The 24,489-nt window shown below is 51.2% G+C and overlaps 1 protein-coding gene across 1 annotated transcript in view; it reads right to left on the bottom strand.

Annotated features, from left to right (window-relative positions):
- SLC45A1 (solute carrier family 45 member 1) overlaps positions 1 to 24,283 on the bottom strand; it is a 32,079-nt gene extending 7,796 nt beyond the window's left edge. Inside the window, exons 1-5 of the mRNA XM_075550639.1 lie at positions 24,129 to 24,283; positions 8,881 to 9,301; positions 8,266 to 8,358; positions 7,681 to 7,905; positions 3,269 to 4,008 (exon numbers count right to left, since the gene is read on the bottom strand). Of these exons, the coding sequence (XP_075406754.1) occupies positions 3,269 to 4,008; positions 7,681 to 7,905; positions 8,266 to 8,358; positions 8,881 to 9,277 (1,455 nt within the window). The 5' untranslated portion in view covers positions 9,278 to 9,301; positions 24,129 to 24,283. The remainder of the gene's footprint in view (positions 1 to 3,268; positions 4,009 to 7,680; positions 7,906 to 8,265; positions 8,359 to 8,880; positions 9,302 to 24,128) is intronic.
- Positions 24,284 to 24,489: the final 206 nt, after the last annotated feature.

Here is a 24,489-nt window from a genome sequence, read left to right as displayed (position 1 = left end):
GTATTTCTGAGACTCGAAATCTTTACAGAAGTGCAGTCTTACCTTTCTCCTGCGGAGCAGCTGGGGGGCTGGAACTGCTGACGTGTTGGTTAGCACCTCAGTGCGTAACCCATTACGCCTCTAGAGCTCCTAATACCAAGATACATTGTGATCTCTACTTTCCTCGGAGAACTGTGAATCTGACAACAGGACCAAGAAAGTTCTATTGCGGCAGTTACATCATCTCCTGTCAACTTGAGGGAAGGGGTGGAGTCTAGCCTGTCAATTAGGTCATAGCCATGAGGCCTCTGTGTGGGCATGGTCTTCTCCAAAGGTATCTGGGAACTCCTGTCTTCCTCCCTGGAGGCAGGACCCTCTCTCTCTGCTGTTGCTGATGGCAGCCAGAGCCCTGTTGCTGGAGGAGCCACGTGGAGAGATGAGCCAGCGCTGAGATGCTTCCACAAGACTTTTCACCCACTTGGCCTGTGATCTTCCTACTCTTGGCACCATTGCATGTGCTGCGTGAGTCTGAAGAGGAATTTATCATCTAGTATCGGACATGGGGGCTAATATTGGTCTGGACTGGGCCGGATGTTTTCTTAATACACCATTACTCTTGGATATGTCTGGATTTGCTTCTCTAGTCCACACAGACGGACATAATTACATTCGATCCAGAATGAAAATAGAAAGAAAGAAAAAAGAATAAGGTGGAAGGAGATTCCAACACAGTTTTCATTGAAACTTGAAGAATGACTGAGTCTAGAGTCAGGATGAGTCAGTATTAACAGAGTCAGTATTAACAAGGAAAAACAAACCCCAAACTCAGTGCCAGTGACTGGGTTCTGACTCATACTTTCTCCCTATCCCCCCGCCGTCAGACAGCTTCTGAGACTGAATCTTCACAAGAGCAGACAGCTTCCTCTTTCTCCCACTGAACAGCTGGTGGGTTTGAACCCCCGGTTTGGCAGGAAGCAGTTCAGTAAGGACAGGAGACCAGGGGAATGGCTCTGGTCAGGACCAATCATGCCCTGGACCACCCCTTCTCTTTGATGACCAGCAGCGGGGCTCAGCTCCCTGTGGGGGTCACTGCTTCACTCCGTCCAGACCTGAGCTGTCACGGGTTGCCCACACTGCCACCGCCACCACCATTGCCCAGTGGTTTCCTGACACAGGACCCCACGGGGACAGAACAGAGCTGCGCCTGCGGGTTTCCTTGGCCGTCACCCTTAATGAAGCAGATCCCCAGGCCTTCCCCCAACAGAGCCACCACGTGGGTTTGAACCGCCAACCTTTAGTTTAGCAGCTGGCTGCAACCCCATGGGATGCCCATTGAGAGCTCAGTCCCCTCTGCCGTGGCTCCGAGGTGCGTACCCAGAGTCCTTCCTCAGGAGGAGGTGGGTGAAAGAACCCGAGGGGAAGTGGCTAAGGGTCTAGCTACTAACAGATCTACCCTGAGTTGATGGCCAGCCCACCTTGAATGCCTGTCTCGTCTGCTCTGAAACCCACTCGAGGCCCCTCAGGAGAAAGGCCTGGTGATCACCGAGCTGGAAACCCGTGGGCTCTTCTACTCTGACACACGGCATCGTGGCGACTGGGAGTTGCCCGGACAGCCAGTGGTAACTAGTATATTAGACCCTAACCAGATTTGCATTCTTGAACAAGAAAAATGCCCTCTGGACTCAAAGGGCCATGAATAATAAGCTCATGACGCTAGGGCGAGACTCAGCTCATGGCGCCAGCCCAGGAGCCAGACAGCCCTGAGGAGAAAACAGTCACCCCAGCTGTCCCATGACATCAGAGGTGGCGTCATGGGGAAGCCTTCCCAGGCTCTGAGGAGGGCACCTGCGCCCTGCAGCGAAGCAGAGCCGGGCGATGGGCTCAGCCGGGGCCATTGCACGGAGCCTTCCAGAAGGTTCCTTGCCTTTAGAGGAGCATAAGCCACTGCCATTCAGGCTCCAGGTTTCTGCCACCTCTAGGGGACTCACTGGGCAGTGCCAGAGAGCAAGTGGACCTATCTCAGGAAACGCAGTCGGAATGCTCTTGAGAAGCGAGGAGAGCAAGACTTGGACGTGTCATCGTGAGGGATCCGGCCCTCGGGAAGGGCATCATGCTTGGTGTGAAGTGGAGGGTGGGCGACAAAGAGGAAGGTTCTCAGTTGAGCTGAGCCCCCATGGTGGGCTCAAATAGAGGAAAGATTGTGAGGTGGTGGGGAGGTGTTGGGGGCAGTGTCGCTCGTGGCTGCAATGAGCCAGAGCTGGCTGACGGGACCTCACCGCAGCAGCCACCTCCTCAGGAGCGGGCAGAGTTTGCCGTTAGGACACCGAAGAAACGACACCTGAGGGGACGGGAAGCCCAGAGGTGCTGACCCCATCCTATTTCTGCCTTTTGGGGAAGACAGATTCTTGGCACTCAGCCAAGGTGGGCTGCAGACGTTGGTAAGAAATACTAAGTAGTTAGGTGCCATCGAGTTGGCTCACAGCCCACAGTGGCCTTTGCACATCAGCGCAAAGCCCTGCCCGGACCTGCACCCTCCGCACAATGTGTGTCTGGCCGTCAGTGCTGCCGCGGCGTCAGTCCATCTCATCGCGGGCCTTCCTCTTTGTCACTGCCCTTCCTCTTCACCGGACATGCTGTCCTTCTCCAGGGACTGGTCTCTCCTGAGAGCATGTCCCATCCAGTGCACGCCATCCTTGCCTCTCGGGGCACGCTGGCTGTTCTTCCAGACAGGTCTGCGGAATGCTGTCAGCATTCATCAGCAGCAGCATCATTCCAAAGCACCGATTCTTCTTTGAGCGTCCTCACGCAACGTCCACCCTTCGCATGCGAGACTAGAACGGTGGACGATTGAAATGCAGTGCAGGAAACTGAATGGCCTGTGCGTGTATGCAGCAGCAGTAGAGACAAGGGCCAGCGTAGCGAGCAGCCACTGGACTGCGGCTGGGTGCGGCCGAGTCTGTCCTCCCCTGGGGGACCTGCCCGCCAGAGCGGAGCTCAGCTGCTGGTTTTTGAGCCTGGGACCCTTGGAGCTCTGACCAGCAGGTCCTTGCTCCCACGGAGCTATGGAATGGGTTCCAGCCACTGACCCGCCTGGCAGCCGGGCACTTAGCTGCTGCCCCACGCGGGTGGGACACTCAGCAGCTTGTGTTCACCGTGGCACAGAACCTGCTGACTGATGTGCCACGAACTTCTCAGTGCCTCTCGCCTGGCTCATGGCTGGTTCCTAACCCCCTTCTCTCTCCTCACCCCCCCCTCTCGGTACCCAGTTCCCCCAGAGCCTGGCTCTTACCTGTTGGCTGAAGGTCACGTTCCTTCTCCTGCTGGTTTCCGGACAGCTTCCCCCGGCTGCTTCGGGAATGGCCAAGGTCTGGGGTCTCTTCAGAATTCCCGCCGATCGAGGCTTCGAGGTGTCCAGGGAGCCCACCCTCAAGATGCCCCCATCCCCGCCGGCGGCCAGGGCGGCCTCCCTGCGCTCCAGGAGCCCGTGGTCCTGGTGGTAGAAGCCCTCGGGGGCCCGCGGGAAGCTGGCGCTGATGACTTGTCTGGGGAAGCTGCCCGGCAGGGCCAGGTAGCCGTCCTGGGCGCCCGTGAAGCAGTCGATGAGGACGCTGTCGATGTTGGAGGTGCCGAAGGAGGAGGCGAACTCGCTGAGCCCCGTCAGGGAGCTGTCCCTGCTGATGAAGCTGCCGTACTTGGGCGTCAGGGGGCTCAGCGGGGAGATGGGACTGGAGAAGCTGGCGTACAAGCTGGAGGCCGGGCGAGCCGGGAGGCTCTCGCCAGCACCTTCCTGGAACAGCACGGGCGGGGACGGGGGCAGGGGTAGGCTGGGACTCTTCATGGCCGCCCTCTTCTCGCCCAGCGGCCGCAGGGGGCGCTCGGGGATGCTGACCAGGGTCAGGACCGTGGTGACGCTCAGGGTGACTGCGGTGAAGATGTAGATAACACGGAGCTGCCCCCCAAGGGCTCTCCCAAAGCTGGTCTTGTCCCAGTGGATCCCCCCGACGACATAGCCAAAACCCCCTCCAAGGCCTGCGGAGAGAAGCAGAAGTCAGCCCCCTGGCAGGCAGAGAAGACCCGGAGCGCGGGGGTCCCACACACCCGCACCCACACCCAGCCCAGCCCAACCCCTCGGATCTGGTGATCCAACTTGGTGACCCCGTGACCTCAGAGCACAGCTCTAGTGCACAGGGTTTCCAGAATCCCACAGAAGTAGATGGTCGGGCCTCTCTTCCATGTTGCCCAAGGCTGGACTTGAACCACCAACCTTTTGATCCGTAGAGAGAGCAAACTGACCACTCACCCAAGGACCTGCATGGCCATGGTTCTTGGCACCACTGCCCCCAATGGCCCGACGGTGGATACACACACAACGGAGCACTAGTCCGTCAGGAAGACGGCGGTGTTCTTTGCGCACGCGACAGCCTGGGAAGCCCTCGCAAACACGATGCTGAGTGAGGTAAGTCAGGCCCAGGAGGAGAAGTACACACTCCCACTCTCGGGAAATATCGAGGATCGGCTCATGAATAGTTACGAGCGGCTGTCGGGGACCGAGGGCGGGGACAACAGGGACGTGTGTGTGAGAGCTGAGCTTCTGTGAAGGGTGAGAAGAACTTTGGAACGGACAGTGGAAACGGTCACATAATGTGGGGACACCGCTGATGTCACTGAACATTGCACATGTGACTCGGTTAACCCGCGACCCGCAGAGCTAGCGGGTGCCCATCTGACGACTTTAAAGGGGTCACAATCGAGGAGGTCTTGGGTCAAGTGGTGGTGGTTGTGGTGGGGGAATGTGGCCCCCAACTCAAGATCATTAAAATGGAAGGGAAGAAAGAAGGCCAGTCTGACTGGTTTGATACAGATGGGGGAACCCCTACACCATGCCTCTTAGTCGCACTTCAGGTCTGCAACTGAACTCACCCCCAAGGCCCCACCTCCAGCCGAACAATAGGCATGTCTGTGAAGCGAAGAGTAAGAATACCAGGAGGCAGGGCTGAGGGGCGGAGAGGATGGTGAATGGGAGAGTCGGTGCAGGGAGGCGGTGGGAAGAGCTATGTTCCACGCGGGGGCTGCGCGCATTGTTGAATGGGGAACCAAGATGTTCCCCTAAATCACCACAAAAAATTGTCAGAATGGTGAATGTTTTCCATCTATCCACAGTAAAAGGGCGGATATTCAGAACAATAGTAAAAATAAAACCGCTGCAGCCGTTAACCGCCCAGGGCTCTCGCAGTAGACTGTGCTCCCGGGGTTTCCTGGGCACACCGTGGCACGGTGGCTAATCCCTCAGCTGCTCCCCAGAAGGTCACGGGTTTGAAGTCACTGGCCCCTCTGCAGGAGAAAGACGGGCTGGTCAGCCTCTGCCAAGGTTGGCCGCCTTGGGCCTTTACTGGGGCAGCTCGACTCCACCCTCCAGGGGATGCTGGCATTAGAATGGACCCAAGGTCAGGGAAGGGGCTTTTCTGTTTTGCTTTGTTTTCAATCTTTTAAAAAATAAATCATTTTATTTGGGGCTTGTACAACTCTTTTCACAACCCATCCATCCATCCATCCATCCATTGTGTCAAGCACATGTGTACATCTGTTGCCATCATCATTTTCAAAACATCTTGTTTCTACTTGAGCCCTTGGTATCAGCTCCTCATTTTCCCCTCCCTCCCTTGGAACCCTTGATAATTCATGAATCATTATTTTGTCGTGTCTTACACTGACTGCTGTCTCCCTTCACCCACTGTTCTGCCGTCCATCTCCCTGGCAGCAGGTGACAGGTAGATCCTTGGGATCGGTCCCCTGTGGTTTCAAGCTTTATGGGAGGAGATCACCAGGCCTTTTCCCTTGGAGACACTCGGCAGGTTCAAGCTGCCAGCTGAGCCATAGCCACCGCGAAGCAACTGAGGCCTGGAGAGGCTGAGCCGACTGCCCCCGCCTGCCCTGAGTGCCTTTGAGATCCCTGGGCTGGGCCTCGTGCCTGGGCCGCCAGACTCTTCCGCCAGGTCTCGCCCGAATCTTAAGTCTTTTCCTTGATGAAAAAAATATTTTTAATTGCTATTTTATATAGGGTTGTTTTTTTTTAACTCCTATGGTATTTTGTGACAGGTAAGTGTCTTATTCCGGAAAGCTAGAGAGAAAGCTTGTCACATGATACTTGAGGAACCAGACACTGTGCTGAATTCCTTTACCTCCTGTGGGGAGCTCCTGGAAGTTTCCATCGGCACAGTCACGGGCGCCTCTGCTGCGATCTTTGCCCCCACCCCAACACCTGTATAGATCTAGGGTCTAATGCAGGTCTCCTCAAACCACGGCCCACGGGCCACATGCAGCCCGCCGGGTGTTTTTGCCCCGTTTGTTTTTTTACTTCAAAATAAGATATGTGTAGTGTGCATAGGAATTTGTTCATAGTTTTTTTTTTAAACTATAGTCCGGCCCTCCAACGGGTCTGAGGGACAGTGAACTGGCCCCTGTTTAAAAAGTGTGAGGACCCCTGGTCTCTCTTTTGAGCTCATTCTTGATGTTACCAGGACGCTTTCTATTGCTTCATCCGCGCGGCACGGATACATATGCAGACGTCGGCACAATCATTAACATTAACAGCCTGCAGTGTGCAGAGGCCGCCACCTCGCCGGCTGAAAGTGAGGAGGACCTGAAGCCCTTGCTGACGAAGGTCAAATGTTTCAGCCTTGAGGATGAACTCAGTGTCAACTCAGTGTCAAGAAGATGACAACTCAGTGTCAAGAAGATGACCATCCTCACAACTGGACTAATAGGTAAGAGCATCATTAGAAAAGATCGAAGCTGTCCAGGATTTGGTCTTTCTTGGATCCACAATCAGTGGTCACGGGCACAGCGGTCCAGAGCTGTGTAAATCCGGTGCACAAGCCCGTGTATTGACGAGCAAAGGTGTTATTTTGAGGGCTAAGGGGCGCGTGATATGTTCCATGGCCTCATCGGCATGGGAAAGGTGGATGCTGAATAAGGAAGACCGAAGACGAGTCGACACATTGAATGGTGGTGCCGGAGAAGAATGTGGGGCGCACCATGGACTGCTAATAGGACGCACCCATCCGGGTTGGAAGAAGTACGGCCAGAGTGCTCCTTGGAGGCCAGGCTGGCCAGACCTGCTCTCCCAGACTTTGGACGTGTTGTCAGGGGAGACCAGTCCCCGGAGAAGGACGTCCTGCTGGGCAGCGGACGAGGAGGACTGGCACCATGGCTGCAACAATGGGCTCTAACCCCGGAACCACTGGGGGACGGAGCAGGGTGGGGTTGGGCTGATTCGACGGCACCTAACGAGAGCACACACACAAGCCAGGGCGGCTGAGGGCAGAAGTCCCAGCTGCCACGCAGGAGACACAAGTCCGATTCCAGCCCACACCCCACACTGGCAGCCACCATTCGCCTGCCAGTGGGCATCTGCGTGCTGCGGTGGGCTGGACAGATTTCAGCTCCCAGAGTACGGCGAGCGAGGCAGGAAGCCCTGGCAACTCCTAGACACCAGCCCCCCAAAGCCCACGGCCCACCACCACCAGCTCTCACCGGTACCCACTCATGGGGGCAGCCCGGCGTTTCCAATGGGCACTTTTCATTTCATCGCCAGGCCGGGTTTGACGAGGGGAGGCACCCCCGAGCTTTGCAGCCCTGCCTGCCTCCAGCCCTCCTCCGGCCCTGCCCTTGGGGGGTGGGGTGGGGTGGCACAGTGGGTACCTGCCAGGAGGGCGTGGATGTTGAGGCCACGGTCCTGGTCGGCGGCACTGCACACGTCCATCATGTAGGCGTGGCTGGGGTTGTCGGCCGAGTCTGCGCTGAAGTCCATCAGCGCCACCCCGCACACCGTCAGCAGGATGCCCCACTGGTGGTTCTTGGCCGTGTCAGCCAGGGCCATCCCGATGTCCCTGCCGTTGAGCAAGAGCGAGAGACCCAGCAAGGCCCCTGGAGACACAGAAGCCCAAGCTCACCCCGGGAACATCAGCCTCACCAGAGACTCACTGTACCTGCAGGGCCCACCCCAGGAACCTGGAGACCCCGCTTCATCCCCCCCCCACCCCACCCCCGAGCCCACTGTTTTGCTCTTGGGCCCACTTAAACAAACAAAACAGAGCAAAGAACTACATTGGCCCAGTGGACTCAGGCTGGGCCACGGGCCTCAGCCTCCGCTCCAGGGAGGCCGGGGGTCGGGAGTGGGGGGCTGTCTACACGGCCAAGATGCTTTAAGACTCTTGGACTATTCCCCAAAAGGATGCCAGTGGGATGTTTATTTTTCCGTTTTATCTCAATGCCAAAACAACAGACCTATCGCCAGGACAAGAATGAAAGGGCGTCTCCTTCCGAACCTTGAGGTACACTGGTCACTCCAGGCTCCCAACAGGGGCTGCAGCAGGAATCCTGAAAGAGAGCATGCCGGGGGTCATCGCGTGGGCGTGGGCAGTGCAGGGGGCCCCACACTGGCATGGGCCTGCCACACTGTGGGCACCCCTGCCCCCCCCCCCCCGGCTTCTCAGCGCCAGTGAAGGGCAAATGGAATCGCAAAGCCCAGAGCATGAGAACAAAAGCCACTCCCTCTTTCCTGCCCGGTTCTCCTGCCAACCCGAATCATTCCTACTCCTCTTTGGGGTCCCAAGAAATGACAGAGCCTCCCAGACCCCGAGCCACCTCGGTCTGGTCTGGATGCTAATGCCCGGGGTGTGCTCAATGCCTATCCCACCCTCCGACTGCCTAAGGACCCGATCACTTGGGTTGTAAGCAGCACCCCTGGGTTCGTCTACAACCCCCTGCTACTGAGGGCGCGCCAACACTTGCTCCACCTGGGTCCCCCCATGACCCTCGAGCTCCTTCGTCGGAAGCTTCCTTCGGGAGGCTCCTGGAAGTTTCTGGAGCCCCCGCGGCGGGGCCCACGGCGGCGCTCACCGAGGATGGGGCTGATGAACCACACCAGGCTGTAGAGCTGGTCGGGCAGGCCCATCTGCAGGAGCACCGGGGTGACGTAGGCTGTCTCCATGGCGTAGCTGAACTCAATGCCAAACAGAATGCAGCCGTTGAAGAGCAGCTCCCGGAAGGACCGTGGGGGGCGCAGGTCCCCAAAGTCCACCAGCTCGATCGGACAGGGGGTGTTGGGCGGCGGAGGGGGAGAGGGGCGGATGCGCTTCCTCCTCTTGGGGTGTCGTTTGAAGTTGTTGGCCCGGTGGCTGATGTGCCGGGTCACAGATCCCGAGTAGCTGGACACTTGAGACCTCCAGAAGTCCTGAGGGGCCAACGTGGGGAAGTGGGCCTCTCCCGGAGAGGTGCTGCTGGCCGGGGGGATCATCGTAGGCAGGGCGCCAGGGCGTGCCTGTGAGGAGAGGCCCCGAGGGCAACAGTTACTCGGGCCATCTTTGCTCCCCCTTCTCACCTGGGGAAGGCCAGGGTCACGCTGGAAGACCTTTCGAGTCAAGGCGGGATTCCCCCAAAGGGCAAGCTGGGGCCCATGGGTGAGTGACAGCCTCCCCCACCACATGCAGGCAGCCCACTGGCCCACAGAGACCACGGCCGACATGCTCTCCATGCTCACACGGAGACCCCCGTCCTCCGGCTCCCCGCTGGGGGGCTCTGCCAGGAGGGGCTGGCCAAGGACTTGCTTCTAAGGACCTGAGAGCAGCCTTGGAAGCCTCGCAGGCCCACAGGACGACAGCCTGCTCGGGATGCGTGGCCCATTTCCAGGGTGATTCTCCCCTTCCCGAAGATCCCAGGAGAAATGGGACAGGCCTAACCCCTAAACCTTTGACTAGGACCCTGCTTGTAAATAGAGGTCTCATTTTGTGATGTTTCCTGAGGCCAGACCAAAGTAAGATGGGTCCCCACTAGAATCTCTTCAGAGTGGAGTCTGCTATACAGAGCAGTGTAGATACACACACACACACACACACACACACACACACACACACACACCACACACCCCCTGTGCCAGACGAAATTGCCACCCGAGGACCCGGCTAAGCAAAGCAACACCACTGACCAAGGATCACCGTCAGACGCTAGAAGCCAGGCGAGAGGCCACCAGGCAGAGGGCCGCTTGGACTTCTGTCCGCACTGCGATGGGAGGAAACAGATGGCTCTTTACCACCACCCGGTGTGACTTCACTTGATTTCTTATCCTCACGGAAGCCAGGGGCAGGAGGAGACTGAGATGGGGAGGGGGCTGGGATGCCCAAGGGCACCTTATGGGTGCCTTTCTTGGGGGGGGGGGCGGTGAGACCCAAAGTCACAGCAGGGTGCCTCTGCTCCCCACCATGCGCGTTTAAGCCTCGCCTAAAACCCTCGGAAGGAGCTTCGCAAAAGTCCACCCAATTGAGCACCAGCTAAAGGCGTGGGCTTTCAGTGCGGTCAGGCAGACGGAGCTCTCGCTAGAGAAGTAAATCAGCGCGCCCCGCCCCCTCCATCTGGTCCACACTGGAGGGGACACAATTTTACAAACACAGGGGGCAGAAGAGCCAGGTCGGGGTGATACATAGATGCCGGCCACCCCCCACCCCCAGCCTGCACGTTACTTCGTGAGTGCTCTCCGTCGTGCCAGAGAAGTCGGGGTTTGTAAATAAGCAGACCCCACAACCCCTCCCACCCGGAACCCCCTACACCCCGGCCCCTGTGCTGCCCAGGGGCCTGCTCCTGGGAATCCAACTGTCTTCTGTGGTTTGGAATTAACATCTAGATCAGAAATATTGAAGAAATAGATTTAACCTTCAAATCCATTTTACTGAGCACAGAGCAGGGACTACGGAGATCAAAGAGGCAGAGGCAGATCCAAACCCAGGGAGGGAGACTCTTCGGCCCCTTGGCCACCCACCTCCCACACACAAAAGCAATCGTCTTTTGAAGTCTTTCCTGAGCCCCAACAACACTCAAGACGCTCCTGACTGGGACCTTTGTCATTGACAATAGGAATATTATATGCTTTCTTTCGAAGTTGGTTTTGGGCTTAAGAAATGATGTCCTTGTTTCGGTAGCACATCCCCTCTCACTACGGGGAACTGAGACCGTTCTCAGGATCCACTGTGGAATTCCTCAGAGCAGCCTGCAGACTTCCACCCCACCTAGAACTGCTTTCCTCTGGGGCAGATGAATCAGTAGAGAGGCCCCCCGGGGGGCACTGTTGGTGTTGGCTTGCTTTGCCTGGCTAACTGGACAGTCAGCTGTTTGAAACCACCAGCTGCTCCCAGAGTGAGGCCTTCTACTCCCGGAAAGAGTAACAGCCCCAGGAGACCAACTGGGGCCGTTCTCCTGTGCTTAGAGTGTTGGAATCGACTCAATGAGAGAGAGCAGAATATTGAGCTAAGTCAGTCAACCACCCACACATTCTCCCATCAGCCCATCCCACTTCCGTTCACCTTTCCTTCTTTATACTTCCTTCCCTCCTCCTTTTCTTCCCTATATTCACTATCTATCCATCCTTCCATCTGTGGTATTCATTCAGCAACCGTCACGTACCCATCTCCCCACATCTCCCCATCTACTCCTCTGATAACCATCCATCCAGCCAGCCAGCCACTGACCAAACTGACCCCCACCCATCTGTCAAACTGTCAAACTGGGATGGCTTGGTTTTGTGGTGATGCTGAAAGCTAGGCCACCGGTCACTCGTGACGGACAGGTTTCAGCAGAGCTTCCAGACTAAGACGAGACTAGCAAGAAGGACTAGGCAATCTACTTCTGAGGGGTTAGCTACTGAAGCTTTGTGAATTGGCCGATACAGTGCAGGGAGATGACACCACCACCCCCCCGCCGGGGGTGGAAGGCACATGAAATAGGACTGGGGAAGACCTGCGTCCCTCAGGTAAAGTCACCTGTGAAGCTGTGGATGGAGCAGAGCTTTCAGGTGCTGCCCTTGCTGGTGGAGCACAATTCAAAAAGAGGAGAAACAGCTGCACATGTAGATCAATAATCAGTAAATGGAACGCATGAAGTACGTATCTAGGAAAACTTGATGTTGTCAAAAATGAAATGAGACAAATAGCAATCAGTATCATTTCAGTATTAATGAGCTGAAATGAACTGGTGTTGGCTATTTTGAATCAGATAATCTTGTGGCTTACTATGTTGTAAATTACAAATTCAAGAGGAATAGTGTCATATTTCCAATCAAAAAGGACATTTCCCGATCAATCTTAAAGTACAATGCTGTAAGATGTGATAGGAATAATATCTATACTCCAATTAGGAAGTTATTGTCTACAAAATAGTTAACACAAATATTCAAACCACTGAAATCAATGATGAAGAAATTGAAGAATTCTACCAACTCTTCAATCTGAAATTGATCAAGCATGCAATTATGATGCATTGATAAAATGGGTGCATAAGCAAATGTGGGGAAGAAAACTGATGGTGTCCGGCTATTAAAAGATATAGCATCTGGGGTCTTAAAGGCTTGTAGTTAAACAAGTGGCCATTAAGCAGGGAAGCAACAAAGCCCACATGGAAGAAGCCCCCCAGCCTGTGTGATCATGAGGCATCAATGGGAAAAGGTATCAGAAGTTCAAAAAACAAGCAACCAAATCAATATGAAGGGGTGGAATGTAGTGGAGACCCAAAACCCACCTGCAAGTTAATTGGACAGTCCCTTTCAGAAGAGCCACATGAAAGAGACTATCCTGAATTTAGAGACTATCTGAGACCAGATTGGGTTCATTGAACAGGTGAGTGGCACTAATAGCCTGATGAGTTACAGGTGACATTAAGATAAATGAGCAAAGCAAAGGGTCTCCAAAAATAAAGGGAAGAGAGAAAAGATGAAAACGGATGCAAAGAGACTCTGGAACTTGCTCTTGACTGTACAGTAGTTAAAGCAAATGGAAGAAAGGATGAAGTCAAAGAGTTGAACAGGAATTCCAAAGGGTAGCTGAGAGAACAAAGGCCAGCATTGAAATATGCAAAGATCTAGAGTTAGAAACCCCAAAGGGAACAAACTCAGGATATTTCACGCTGAAAAAACCCACAAAAACCTTTGAGATGAAATACTGAAGGATTCGATGGGCAAAATATTGAACGATGCTCGAAGCATCAAAGAAGATGGAAGAACTACACGGAGTCACCCTGCCTAAGAGAACTGGTTGACATGCAACCATGTCCAGAGGTAGCATATGATCAAGAACTGATGAGCGTGAAGAGAGAAGTCCAAGCTACACTGAAGGCGTTAGTGAGAACCAAGGCTCCGGGAATGGATGGCATTCCAATAGAAGTGTTTCAACAAGCTGATGCAGCACTGGAAACACTTACTTAGGAGCGGATGCCACAAAATTCGGAAGACAACCCCCTGGCCAACAGACTGGAAGAGATTCTTATTTTTACCCATTGCCAAATGAGGTGCTCCAAAAGAATGTAGAAATTATCAGACGATTAGTAATAGGACACACAAATAAAATTTTGCTGAACATATTTTGTAAATGGTTGCAGCAATACATAAGCAGGGAGCTGCCTGAAATCTAAGGCAGATTCAAGGAGAATAAACCTGGCTCTATGTTTCTGAGTGGACGCTTTTGAATACGTTCCTAGCGAACCTTCGGTGAACCACGCCATGGACTAAGCACGATGATGACCTGAAGTGCTGCCCCTAAGGATTTGATGTGGAAGCCCCACTGAATAAACTAGGCCCTGCCTCGAAATTATCTGTAGCCCTTGGACTTGGGACTGAAATTTTCTGATGAAGAGGAAGCAAATTAGATTAGGCAACTGGCAGTCTTTAGACCTTGGGGGGACGTGTGGCTTAGTGGGTGTCCAATGAAAGGGGACCCAGAATCACCATATATTGACTACCTTGAGGTAGTCAGTTTATTGTGCCAACCTGGCCGATAAACACATGTGGGGTTAATTGAATGGTGGAGGGGTAAATGGCTCGGTGAGCCTCGCCTTTCTAGTTCTCAGGTCTCTTGCTTTCTGATGGTCGGACCAGGGTGCAGTTGCCTTAGCCAGTTTCCTGCTTTAGCTGGCAAGGCTCACTTCCTTGCAAGACATCTCTGAGAAGCCACATGGACCTACCTTGATGCAGCCCTGGGTGCTGGAGCAGCCGTGTGGAGACCCCTGCCAGCGCTGAGATGCTTACACATTCACTGACTCGGTTTTCCTCCTGCAGTCGGCATCATTGTGTGTGTTTTGTGAGATGAAGGAGGACTTTGTGGATTGATGTCGGACATATAGGTTAATGTTGGACTTGTGGGCTTGGGCAGCGCTGGGTTGGGATGTTTTCTTCATGTGCACATAACCTTTATATCATCTCTCTCTTCTACACGAGTTTCTGTGGATTTGTTTCTCTAAAGTACCCAGACTAACACATACCTCAATATTCCCCTTGCATGAATATGACAGGTATTAATCTGATAGGCAAGAATCTGCCCATGTAAGGAATGTTACAGGAAAATTTCCCCTAGCACCACCCCCCACGTTCAATGCAACAGCACTCAATCATTTAAGAACTCAAAGCAATAACTCATGGATTAAAGTTTGCAGCTGGATGATACTCCCATAAACTCCTCGTCTCAACAGCACCTTAAATTCTATGCAATTGGATAAATTGTTGATGTTCTCAATGCAATTACCTTATACCCCAGGGGGATGACTGACAATATTTTTCCTTTATTTTTTGGGGGGGTTGTTTGTTTTATTGTTGTTGTTGTTTCATAACATGATAATATGACCACCAAAGTAAACCAGAGTAATCCATAACCTGTGGACAAACAGATGGACTCTGGGCTCCCACTTAATTCTAGCCCCAATCCAAGAACAGTTAGTTCGTATAACATGGCCCTGCTCGATACTAATGTTCCTAGAGCGATCACTGAACCTAAGGGTGCTACCGCAAAGTGTGGTGAAGAAAGCAGATGGTGCCTGGCTATCAATTTAAATAGTGTCTGGGGTCTTAAAGGCAAGCAGCTATCTAAGTGAGGCGTCAACTAAGTCAACATGGAAGAAGCACACCAGCCTGTGTGTTCCAAAGATGACAACAACAAAATCCAAATATGATTAAGGGAAACGTATCAGAGTTTAAATTGTGAACACCCCATTAGTAGAAAGCAGTGGAGGGCAGTGGGAGCCCAAAGTCCATCTGCAGAGCATCTAGTCAGATAATGTCTCGGCAGATCCTCTTGGACCACAGGTGAGGGACTCGAACAGCTCTGTTATCAGACAGAGATGATTGTAAACTTGATGATGGTGGATGGAACGACAGTATAAAGTGATACCTGGTCAGATGACCTTCCTCTTGATTTTGCTCTAGGTTTAAACATTTCTCACTTGTTCCATGACAGAAATTTCCTCTCTGGCTTTCCCCCCCAATATTGCCAGGGGTCTCTTTATCTTACTGCTTATTTTTATCTTTACATTATTATTTCTTTGTTTAATTTTATTTTTTATTGTGTCTGTTAGATTTCCCAGTTTATGACGCACAGAGGAGTGGATGTTAGAGAGAATAACTGATGCCCTGGTTTAATAGGGATGAGGGTGGAGAATTGAGGAAGAATGAGTGCCGGGGGGAGGGAGCACTAGGACTGATTGTGATGAAGGACCTACAACTCTTTCAAAAAGTGGCTGAAAAGGTGGAAAGAGGACGGGCGGAAGGGGGAACTGATTACAATGATCGACACATTACCCCCACCACCCTCTAAGGGGACGAACAACAGAAATTATGGGGGAAGGAAGACAGCGGTTGGTGTAAGATATGAAAATAACTTATAATTTATCAAGGGGTCACAAGGCGGGGAGGGAAAAATGTTGCTGATACCAAGGACTCAATAGAAAATAAATGTCTAGAAAAGAATGATGGCAACATATGTACAAATATGCTTGATACAATTGATGTATGGATTATTATAAGAGTTCTAAGAGCTCCCAATAAAATGATCTTTAAAAGAATGATTTTTTTAAAAAGCCCAAAGGTTTTGAGAGTAAAGGGAAGTTGATATCAAGGAGTTCAAGAAGGAAGAGAACATTTTTGAAACTGACTGGGATAGCAATTGTACAATCCTGCTTGACGTGATTAAACAATGGAATGATACGATATCTATATTAGCTCCCAATAAAATGGTTTCGGGAAAAAATGTGGGGCCAGTCCCAATCCCAATTACATGAACCCCCGCCCCACTCCCTGCAGAAGAGTTCGCTTCAGAGGGCAGCACTGAAGCTACAGCCCAGGGAGAGGGGCATGTCTGATCAGAGCACACAGAAGCAAACAAAGAGGGAAAGAGAGAGAGTGGAGCACATCCTGGCCCACCAATCCCCGAGGACGATATTCCTGCTTGGATCAGCCAATGCCCAGAGAGGACCATAGTACCGGCCCCACACAAGACAAGACATCCTTCACTGACCCATAGTGCTACAGGGGACAACACTGGAGACACAGTGCGGGAATTGCGCCCGATCTGACCCCAAACACTGGAGCAAAATGCTAAGGGCATACAACAGAACAGTAAGGGGAACAAAGCAACGGAGTCTCCAAGGAATACCAAAAATAGACTTTGGGGCCAGGGGGTGGCACCCAATCAGACTTGACTGGAAAACACGCCTAAAGGTCAACAAACAGACCTGGAACTACTTATAGGCTTTTCCTTTTTGTCATTTGTTTTTTTGTTTTCTTTTGTCCCTTTATTTTGCTCTGTCATGCTTTTGTGCTTATTATTGTCTCTGCATATCTAGCTACATAAGATAGGTGGGATAAAAATCTAGAGGAGAAAACAACAGGACCGACGATTCTGGGGGGACATGGGAGAGGGGGAGGCAGGGGAAAGGAAGGAGTGTCCACCAACCCAGGGACAAGGGAACAACAAGTGATCTAAAATTGATAGCAAGGAGGGTATAGGATGCTTGGTGGGGCTTGATCGGGTAATGTGGCTGAGAAGAATTATTGGAACCCAAATGAAGATTGAACATGATGGTGGGACAAGAGGAAAGTAAAAGGAAATAGAGGAAAGAACTAGGAGACAAAGTACATTTATAGAGGTTGAAAGAAAGGCATGTATATATGTAAATACATTTATATATAGTGATGGGGAAATAGAGCTATGTACATATATTTATATGTTAAGTATTAAGGTATCAAACGGACATTGGGCCTCTACTCAAGTCCTCCCTCAACACAAAAACACTTTGTTTTAAACACCGGGCATTCTGTGAGGCTCCCTTCCCAACAAGACTGCTGAAGACAAAGCAGGTGCATAAGCAAATGTGGTAAAGAAAGCTGATGGTGCCCGGCTATCAAAAGATATAGCATCTGGGGTCTTAAAGGCTTGAAGATAAGCAAGTGGCCAGCTAGCTCAGAAGCAACAAAGCCCATATGGAAGAAGCACACCAGCCTGGGTGATCATGAGGTGTCAATTGGATCAGGGCTCAGGCATCAAAGACCCAGAACAAAAAATCATATCAATGTGAATGAGGGGAAGTACGGACTAGAGACCCAAAGCCCATAAACAATTGGATATCCCCTTACAGAAAGAAGGGTCACAAAGAAGAGATGAACCAGTCAGGGTACAGTATAGCACCAATGAACATACGACTTTCCTCTAGTTCCTAAATGCTTCCCCCCACCACAATCATGACCCCAATTCTGCCTTGCAAATCCAGCTAGACCAGAGCATGTTCGTGGGTACAGATAAGAGCTGGAAATACAGGGAATCCAGGAAATACAGGGAATCTAGGACAGATAAACCCCCCAGGGGACCAATAAGGAGAGTAGCAATACCAGGAGGGTAAGGGTAAGGTGGGGGGAGAAAAGGGGACGGACAACAGAAAAGTGGGTGAAGGGAGACATTGGTCAGTGTAAGACATGAAAAAACTATAATTTATATATAATCAAGGATTCATGAGGGAGGAAGGGGGAAAATGAGGAGCTAATACCAGGGGTTCAAGTAGAAAGAAAATGTTTTGAAAATGATGATGGCAACATATGTATAAATGTGCTTGACACAATGGATGGATATATGAATTGTGATAAGAGCTGTATGAGCCCCTAATAAAATTATTTTAAAAAATAAGAGTGGTTTGACTATGCAAATGTGTGATATATGAATTTCAATAAAACTTTTTTTATAAAATGTAAGCCAAATTCAGAAGAGGATATGGACTAAGGGGTATCATTGTTGACATCAAATGGATGTTGGCTGAAAGTAGAGAATATCTGAGAAAGGTCGACTAGTGTTTTATTGACTATGCAAACACATTTGATTATGGATTACATTTCGAAGAATGAGAATTCCAGAACACTTCCTTGTGTTCCTGCGGAACCTGGACCTGGACCAAGAGGAAATCATTCGAACAGAACAAGGGGATATTGTATGATTTCAAATCAGAAAAACCCTGTGTCGCCAAACACACTCAATCCTTGAGCTGAGCCAACAGTCTGAGAAACTGGACTAGAAGAAAAACAATATGGCGGCAGGACTGAGGGAAACCTCATGATCAATCTGCAATACGCAGACGACACGAGCTTTCTTGTTATAAGTGAAGAGGCCTTGCAGCAGTTTATAATGAATACCAAAGAATATAGCCTTTACGATGGATTACAGCTCAATGTAAAGAAAACAGAATCTCAGACAACATCAGGACAAACAGAAAAGATTGAAGTTGTTCAAGGTTTCATTTTCCTTGACTCCACAGTCATTTTAGAAGCCATCAAAAATGGAATGGACTGCATAAAGATCAATAGTCTATGCATTAGTGAGCTGAAACGGACTGTTATTGGGCATTTTGAGCGAGACAGTCATATGACTTACAATGCTGGCGATGGCATTATCAAGAGGAAGGACACTGCATTCATTGTCAAAAAGGACATATCAAAATCAATCTTGACGAGCAGTGCTGTCTATGATACAATTATATCTATCTGCCTTCAATGAAATGTAATCAATACAACTATTACTTGGATTTATGCACCAACTACGAGAGCTAGTGATGAAGAAACTGAAGAATTCTACCAATGTCTTCCATCTGAAATTGATCAAGTGTACAGTCAAGATTCATGGATAGTTATTGGCAGGTGGATTGCAAACGATGGAAACAAAGAAAGAGCTGTAGTTGGAAGCAGTCTTGGTGAGAGAAATGAAAGTGGAGATTACATGACAGAACTTCGCAAGACTAATGACTGGTTCATATCAAATGCCTTTTTCGACAACACCAAAGGCCACTCTACCTGTGGCCTTCTCCAGAAATCAAAGAGACAACATCTGTAGGAAGAAATGATGGAGAAGCCCAATAGTAGCAGCTAAAACCAGTCCAGAGATGACGGTGCAACAGACCATCGATTGCTCATATGCAGGTCCAGGGTGAAGCTGAAGAAGATGAAAACAAGTCCATGGCACCCCAAAAGAGTTTGAGTCTATCCCACCTGAATTTTGAGGACATTTGAAGAACAGATTTGACGCACTGAACACTAACGACGGTAGGCTTGATGATCAGTGGGGGGGACATCAAGACTGTCGTTCATGAATCAAGCACAAGGTCATGGAAAAGACAGGAAACAATGAAAAGATCAATGTCAATGTCAGAAGAGACTATAAAACCTGTTCTTAGTCACAGAGCAGTGAAAGCTAATGGAAGAAACGATAAAGGCACAGAAATGAATAGAAAATTTCAAAGGGCAGCTTGAGAAAACAACGTGAACTATATAATGGAATGCACAAAGACCGCCTCACAGGAAGAGCATACTTGAGAAACAATTCAAGTCTCAAGTGCAAATACTGAAGATCCTATGGGCAAAATATTGAATGATGTAGGAAGCATCATAGAAGATGGTACAGAGTCACTGTATCAAAATCAACTAGTCACTGCACCTGACAACAACAAACAACACGCAGGGAAGTAGTAGTCAAGAAATCAAGAAATCAAATTATATATTGCAGTGGGCAGATTTTCTGCAAAAGATCTCTTTAAAGGGTTAATGGTTAAGGCACAGCGATATCACTTGAGGACTAAGATGTGCCTAATCCAAGCCATGGTATTGTCAACCACCTCATATGCATGTGAAAGTTGGACAATGAATACGAATGAGTGGAGAAGACTTGATACACTTTGAATTATGCGACTGGGGAAGAATAGTGAAAGTAACAGACTATCAGAATGTCAAACATATCTGAGGTAGTTTATTGTGCCAACCTGGCTGATAAACACACGTGGGATTAATTGAAGGGCGGAGGGATAAATGGCTCTGTAAGCCTCGCCTTTCTAGTTCTCAGGTCTCTTGCTTTGTGATGGTCAGACCAGGATTCAGCTGCCTTAGCCAGTTCCCCAGTTCAGCTTGCAAGGCTCACTTCCTGCAAGATATCCCCAAGGATAAGCCGCATGGACCTACCCCGATGCAGCCCTGAGTGCTGGAGCAGCCGTGTGGAGACCCCTGCCAGCGCTGAGATGTTTACACATTCACTGATTCGGCTTTCCTCCTGCAGTCAGTGTCATAGTGTGTGTTTTGTGAGATGGAGGAGGACTTTGTGGATTGGTGCTGGACATATGGGTTAATGTTGGACTTGTGGGCTTGGGTAGTACTGGGTTGGGATGTTTTCTTGATGTGCACTTAACCTTTATATAAAACTCTCTCTTATACATGAATTTCTGTGGATTTGTTTCTCTAAAGTATCCAGACTAACACAACATCTGTCTTAGAGGAAATACAATCATAATGGTCCTTAGAAGCAAGCATGGCAAAACTTGGTCTTATTTACTTGTGACATGGTATCAGGAGAAATCCATCCCTGAAAAAGTACATCATGATTGGAAAGTAGAGGGTCAGAGAACAAGAGAGACTCTCAATAGAAATAGGTTGAAATAGCTACAACAATGGGTCCAAACCAACAATTGTGAGTATGGCACAGGACCATGCAGTGTTTCCTTCTGTTGTCTTTAGCATCATGGTGCGTTGAAGTCAATTCAATGATACTTAACAACAAAAACCCCAACTTCAATAGATTCTCTCATCCACCATCCATTGACCTATTCACCATTCCAAACAGCCACCTACCACCAATCCTCCCATCCTCCCATCAACAACCTCTGCTCTTTTTCCTTCCTTCCATTTACTCATTCATATCTACTCACACACTCAGTTTCCCATCTACACATCTACTCTTTCAAATATCCATCCATCCATCCACTCTTCCGAATATCTACCTACCCAGCCATCATCCCATCAGGCTAAGTAATGGGTACCACAGCAGGTAGAGAAGGCAGCATCCTTGCCCTGTGCCAGGTGAAGAAGCGGCACAATGGGGTGCTAAGTAGTAGCAATCATCATGTAAAAGGAGCTGTGGTGAGAAATGAAGCAAGCCACCAGTAGGGATTAGCCAGAGGGAGGGATTTTACACTGAGGTGACAGGGGGTGACCTAAGCAGAAACTCCATGTCTCTCGCTTTTATAAATGATTATTATGTGACCTTAGGAAAACACCACATTCTCCTCTAAAATAAGAACAGGTGTACCTAAGAACTAAGTAAACCTCCAAAGACAAAACCAGAAAAGCCTCACCGCCATCGAGTCCATTCCAACTCATGGCAGCCCGATAGGCCGGAGCAGAACTGCCCTGCGGCTGTACATTTTCACGGGAGCAGAAAGCCTCGTCCTTTTCCTGAGCAAAGGCAGTGGGTTCCAATTGCTGACTTGCAGTCAGCAGCCCAATGTAGACCCACTACACCCTTTAGGTGAGACAGGTCATATTTCATCAGACACGTGATTCCCTTAGGAAGAGTAAGTCAAAAAATTGAAAAATTAAACTTAAGCTCCTTGCTCATGTAGTTTACTGGGTCTCACTCAGACCCTATACATAGTAAATAAAAAATTTAAAGCTGGTGATTGGCAGGTCTTGGGTTCAGACACCCAGGTAGCTGTTAGCAACTCCTGGAGGTTCCTTGATTCCAATCCCAGGCTTGCCTCTCCGAACACTGCATGTGCGACCTTTGCGGGAAGTGTGCAGAGAGCTGGATCCAGCTGGACCTGCAGGCCACAGCCTCACACTCCTCTCCAGGGACAGCTCCCTCCCCACCTGTGCCCTCAGACAACAGCACCTCTCCTCCTCTTCTCAGCTTTTACCTCAGCCTGGAGGAAGTTCACAGGCATCAACACCTTACCTATAATCTTGGAATGAAGAACCAGTTTGGAGTTTGGAGCTGGCCATGTTTTGAAGGCTTTAAACGCCATGGGAAGGAAGTCTATTTCTTTAAAGGCGGACTCGTTCTACTGAAAGTGAGCTACGCCCAGGGCTGGCTTCTCTTCCTGTGATATGACCATCTCAGCCCCACCGTCAGCTTCAGAGCATCACTGCAGCTGGCTTCAGCAACTGAGACCCTCCTATCCCCAACTTAAGCCCCCTTTTAGCATCGAATCCAGAACTAAACCCAAGCTTGAAAAAAAAAGAAATCTTCATTAGCCCCTTCTCTTTCAAAAAAAGTTATCCAGGAAGCTTTATTCTAAGAAACATTTTCAAAAGTTCATTTCTGAAGAGACAACATGTAGCTTGGGAACCACGGATAAGCGTTTGATACCCAGAAAAGATAGCACATTCCTACAACTCTGGCAAAAGACAGAGCACCTGGTTAAACCGGAAACAGCCCAGCTGTCAGCGAAGAATACATGCAGGTAGCCCACAAGCTCAGCATCACAACCACCAGGAGATACCACCTCACACCACTCCCTGACTCTGGTTAAAAAAGTAAATTAATAAACGGGAAGGAAAGGAAAGCAACAGGTGGTGGCGGCGATGTGGAGACATGAGACGTCTCAGTCCTTGCCAGTGGGGATGAGACTGGTACTGCCACTGTAGAAAGTGTGGGTTTCCTCAGCAGTTACACAGCCTATGACCCAGTGACCGCAATCATGGGTGCATGGCCCAAAGAGCTGCGAGTGGAATGCAAGCAGATACCTGCTCACCGTCCCACTCCTCACCACAGCCAGAGGGTGGGAACGACCTAAGCGCTCACTAGCAGTGAATGGACCGTGCTTGTCGTGGAATATTACTCAGTCGTCAAGAGCAAGGCAGCCTAATGCCGAGTGAAAAACCTCAGTCCCCAAAGGTAAGCGGTGTCTGATCCCACCCGGATAGATGAGCCGCCAGGGAAAGGCCAACACCTGTTAGAGGTGGGAGGGCAGAGGGAGGGGAGTCCTTGCTCAGGGGGGTATACTGGGGAAAGAGGGCAGCCAAGGCGGCACAAAACATGTGGAGTCGACAAACGGTTCGGTTAGATACACTTTTACCACAATAAGAAATGTTTTACAATAAAAAAGGAGTGGAAGTGGGCTGTAAAATGATGAAGTCGGATTTTAATACCAAATGGCAGAGTCATTAGCTCGTCTTCATGACACGATAGGACCGTTTACTCGAAAACAAGTGGCCATGTACACCCGGGACCCCCTAAAGTCACCACCACACACACCGTGCTTCCAGAATGTGGAGGGTGCCAAGTGATAGCACCAAACATCCCTATGGACAATTTAGGTGGCCACTGGTAGCCACGAAAAAGCAGGAGCGTCCAGCTCATCAGCACGCTGAGCATGGGTGACGGTTCCGCTCCGGGGCAGAATCCTCCGTTCCGTTCGTTCTCTACTTTTCTAAATGAAAATGCCACTTCCCACGTGGAGTCGCCTGAGGTCACCTTCCCTTCGGAACGGGCCCAATTTCTCTCTGTGGGTCTCTGGTCATTTGGGGCCTGCCTGATGGCCCGTTTGTCCTGAGCGCTGCCTGGGCTTCCTAGGAAAGCAGAAAGGCCCGGGGCCACCTGAGAAATCCCTTCTCCTCGGGGCAAAGCCCGCTGATCCCGCCCCCCAGAGAGCAGGCACCCTGACGCGCTGCCGATGCTGCCCCCCTGGGTGCTGGGAGGGGCGCCACAGGCCCGGGCGGTCCAGAGGGTTTGCCTCGGGAGGGGGTGAAGCGGAAGCGATGACACCTGCCCAGGTGACCCGGGAGCGCCGGCGGAAGCCTGGGGCAGATTCGGGGGTTCTGAGCCGCTGCCCTCGGCCGAGCCTGGGGGTCTTGCACTCAGGGGTGGAGAAGGGGGTTCACTGACAGCTCAATTACTGTAAGTCGATATCCGACAAGAACAAAGGTCTAGGTGTCAGGTCCAGCCCGATCCGGGCGCTCTGATCCCCCGGGGCCTAAGGCCGCTCTCGGCGGCCGAGCCCGGGCAGCCGAGCGAGGTCCGGGGTGTAAGGGTGTTTGGTACCTGTGGGTCCAGACAGGAGGCATCCCTGGCCAGGCTGGGTCCCTGCCTGCCGCGTGCGCAGCTCGGCCCCGGCCCCGCCACCCCGGGCCCACCGCCGCCGCCGCTGCAGCATCACCCCGCGGGGCGGGGCCGTGACGTCACGCCCGCATCCCCGCCGCCCGCGGGCTGGTACCCGCAGAGCATCCTTAAAGCGGCACCGCCAGGCGGTGGCCGGGTGGGGCGCGGCGGGTCTCCCACCCTCCCCAGCCTCTACTCCTCCAGACCCGGGAGAGGAGGCTGGATCGCTCAGAAAAACCCAGCCAGACGCAGGGCCGCACTTCCCTGTACCTTGGACGTTTTTTTTGCCTGGGGCGGGGAGAAG

The sequence above is a fragment of the Tenrec ecaudatus genome, chromosome 1 (genome assembly GCF_050624435.1).
Source record: "Tenrec ecaudatus isolate mTenEca1 chromosome 1, mTenEca1.hap1, whole genome shotgun sequence".
Taxonomy (NCBI): domain Eukaryota; kingdom Metazoa; phylum Chordata; class Mammalia; order Afrosoricida; family Tenrecidae; genus Tenrec; species Tenrec ecaudatus.
This window is presented reverse-complemented; position numbering and strand designations above follow the sequence as displayed.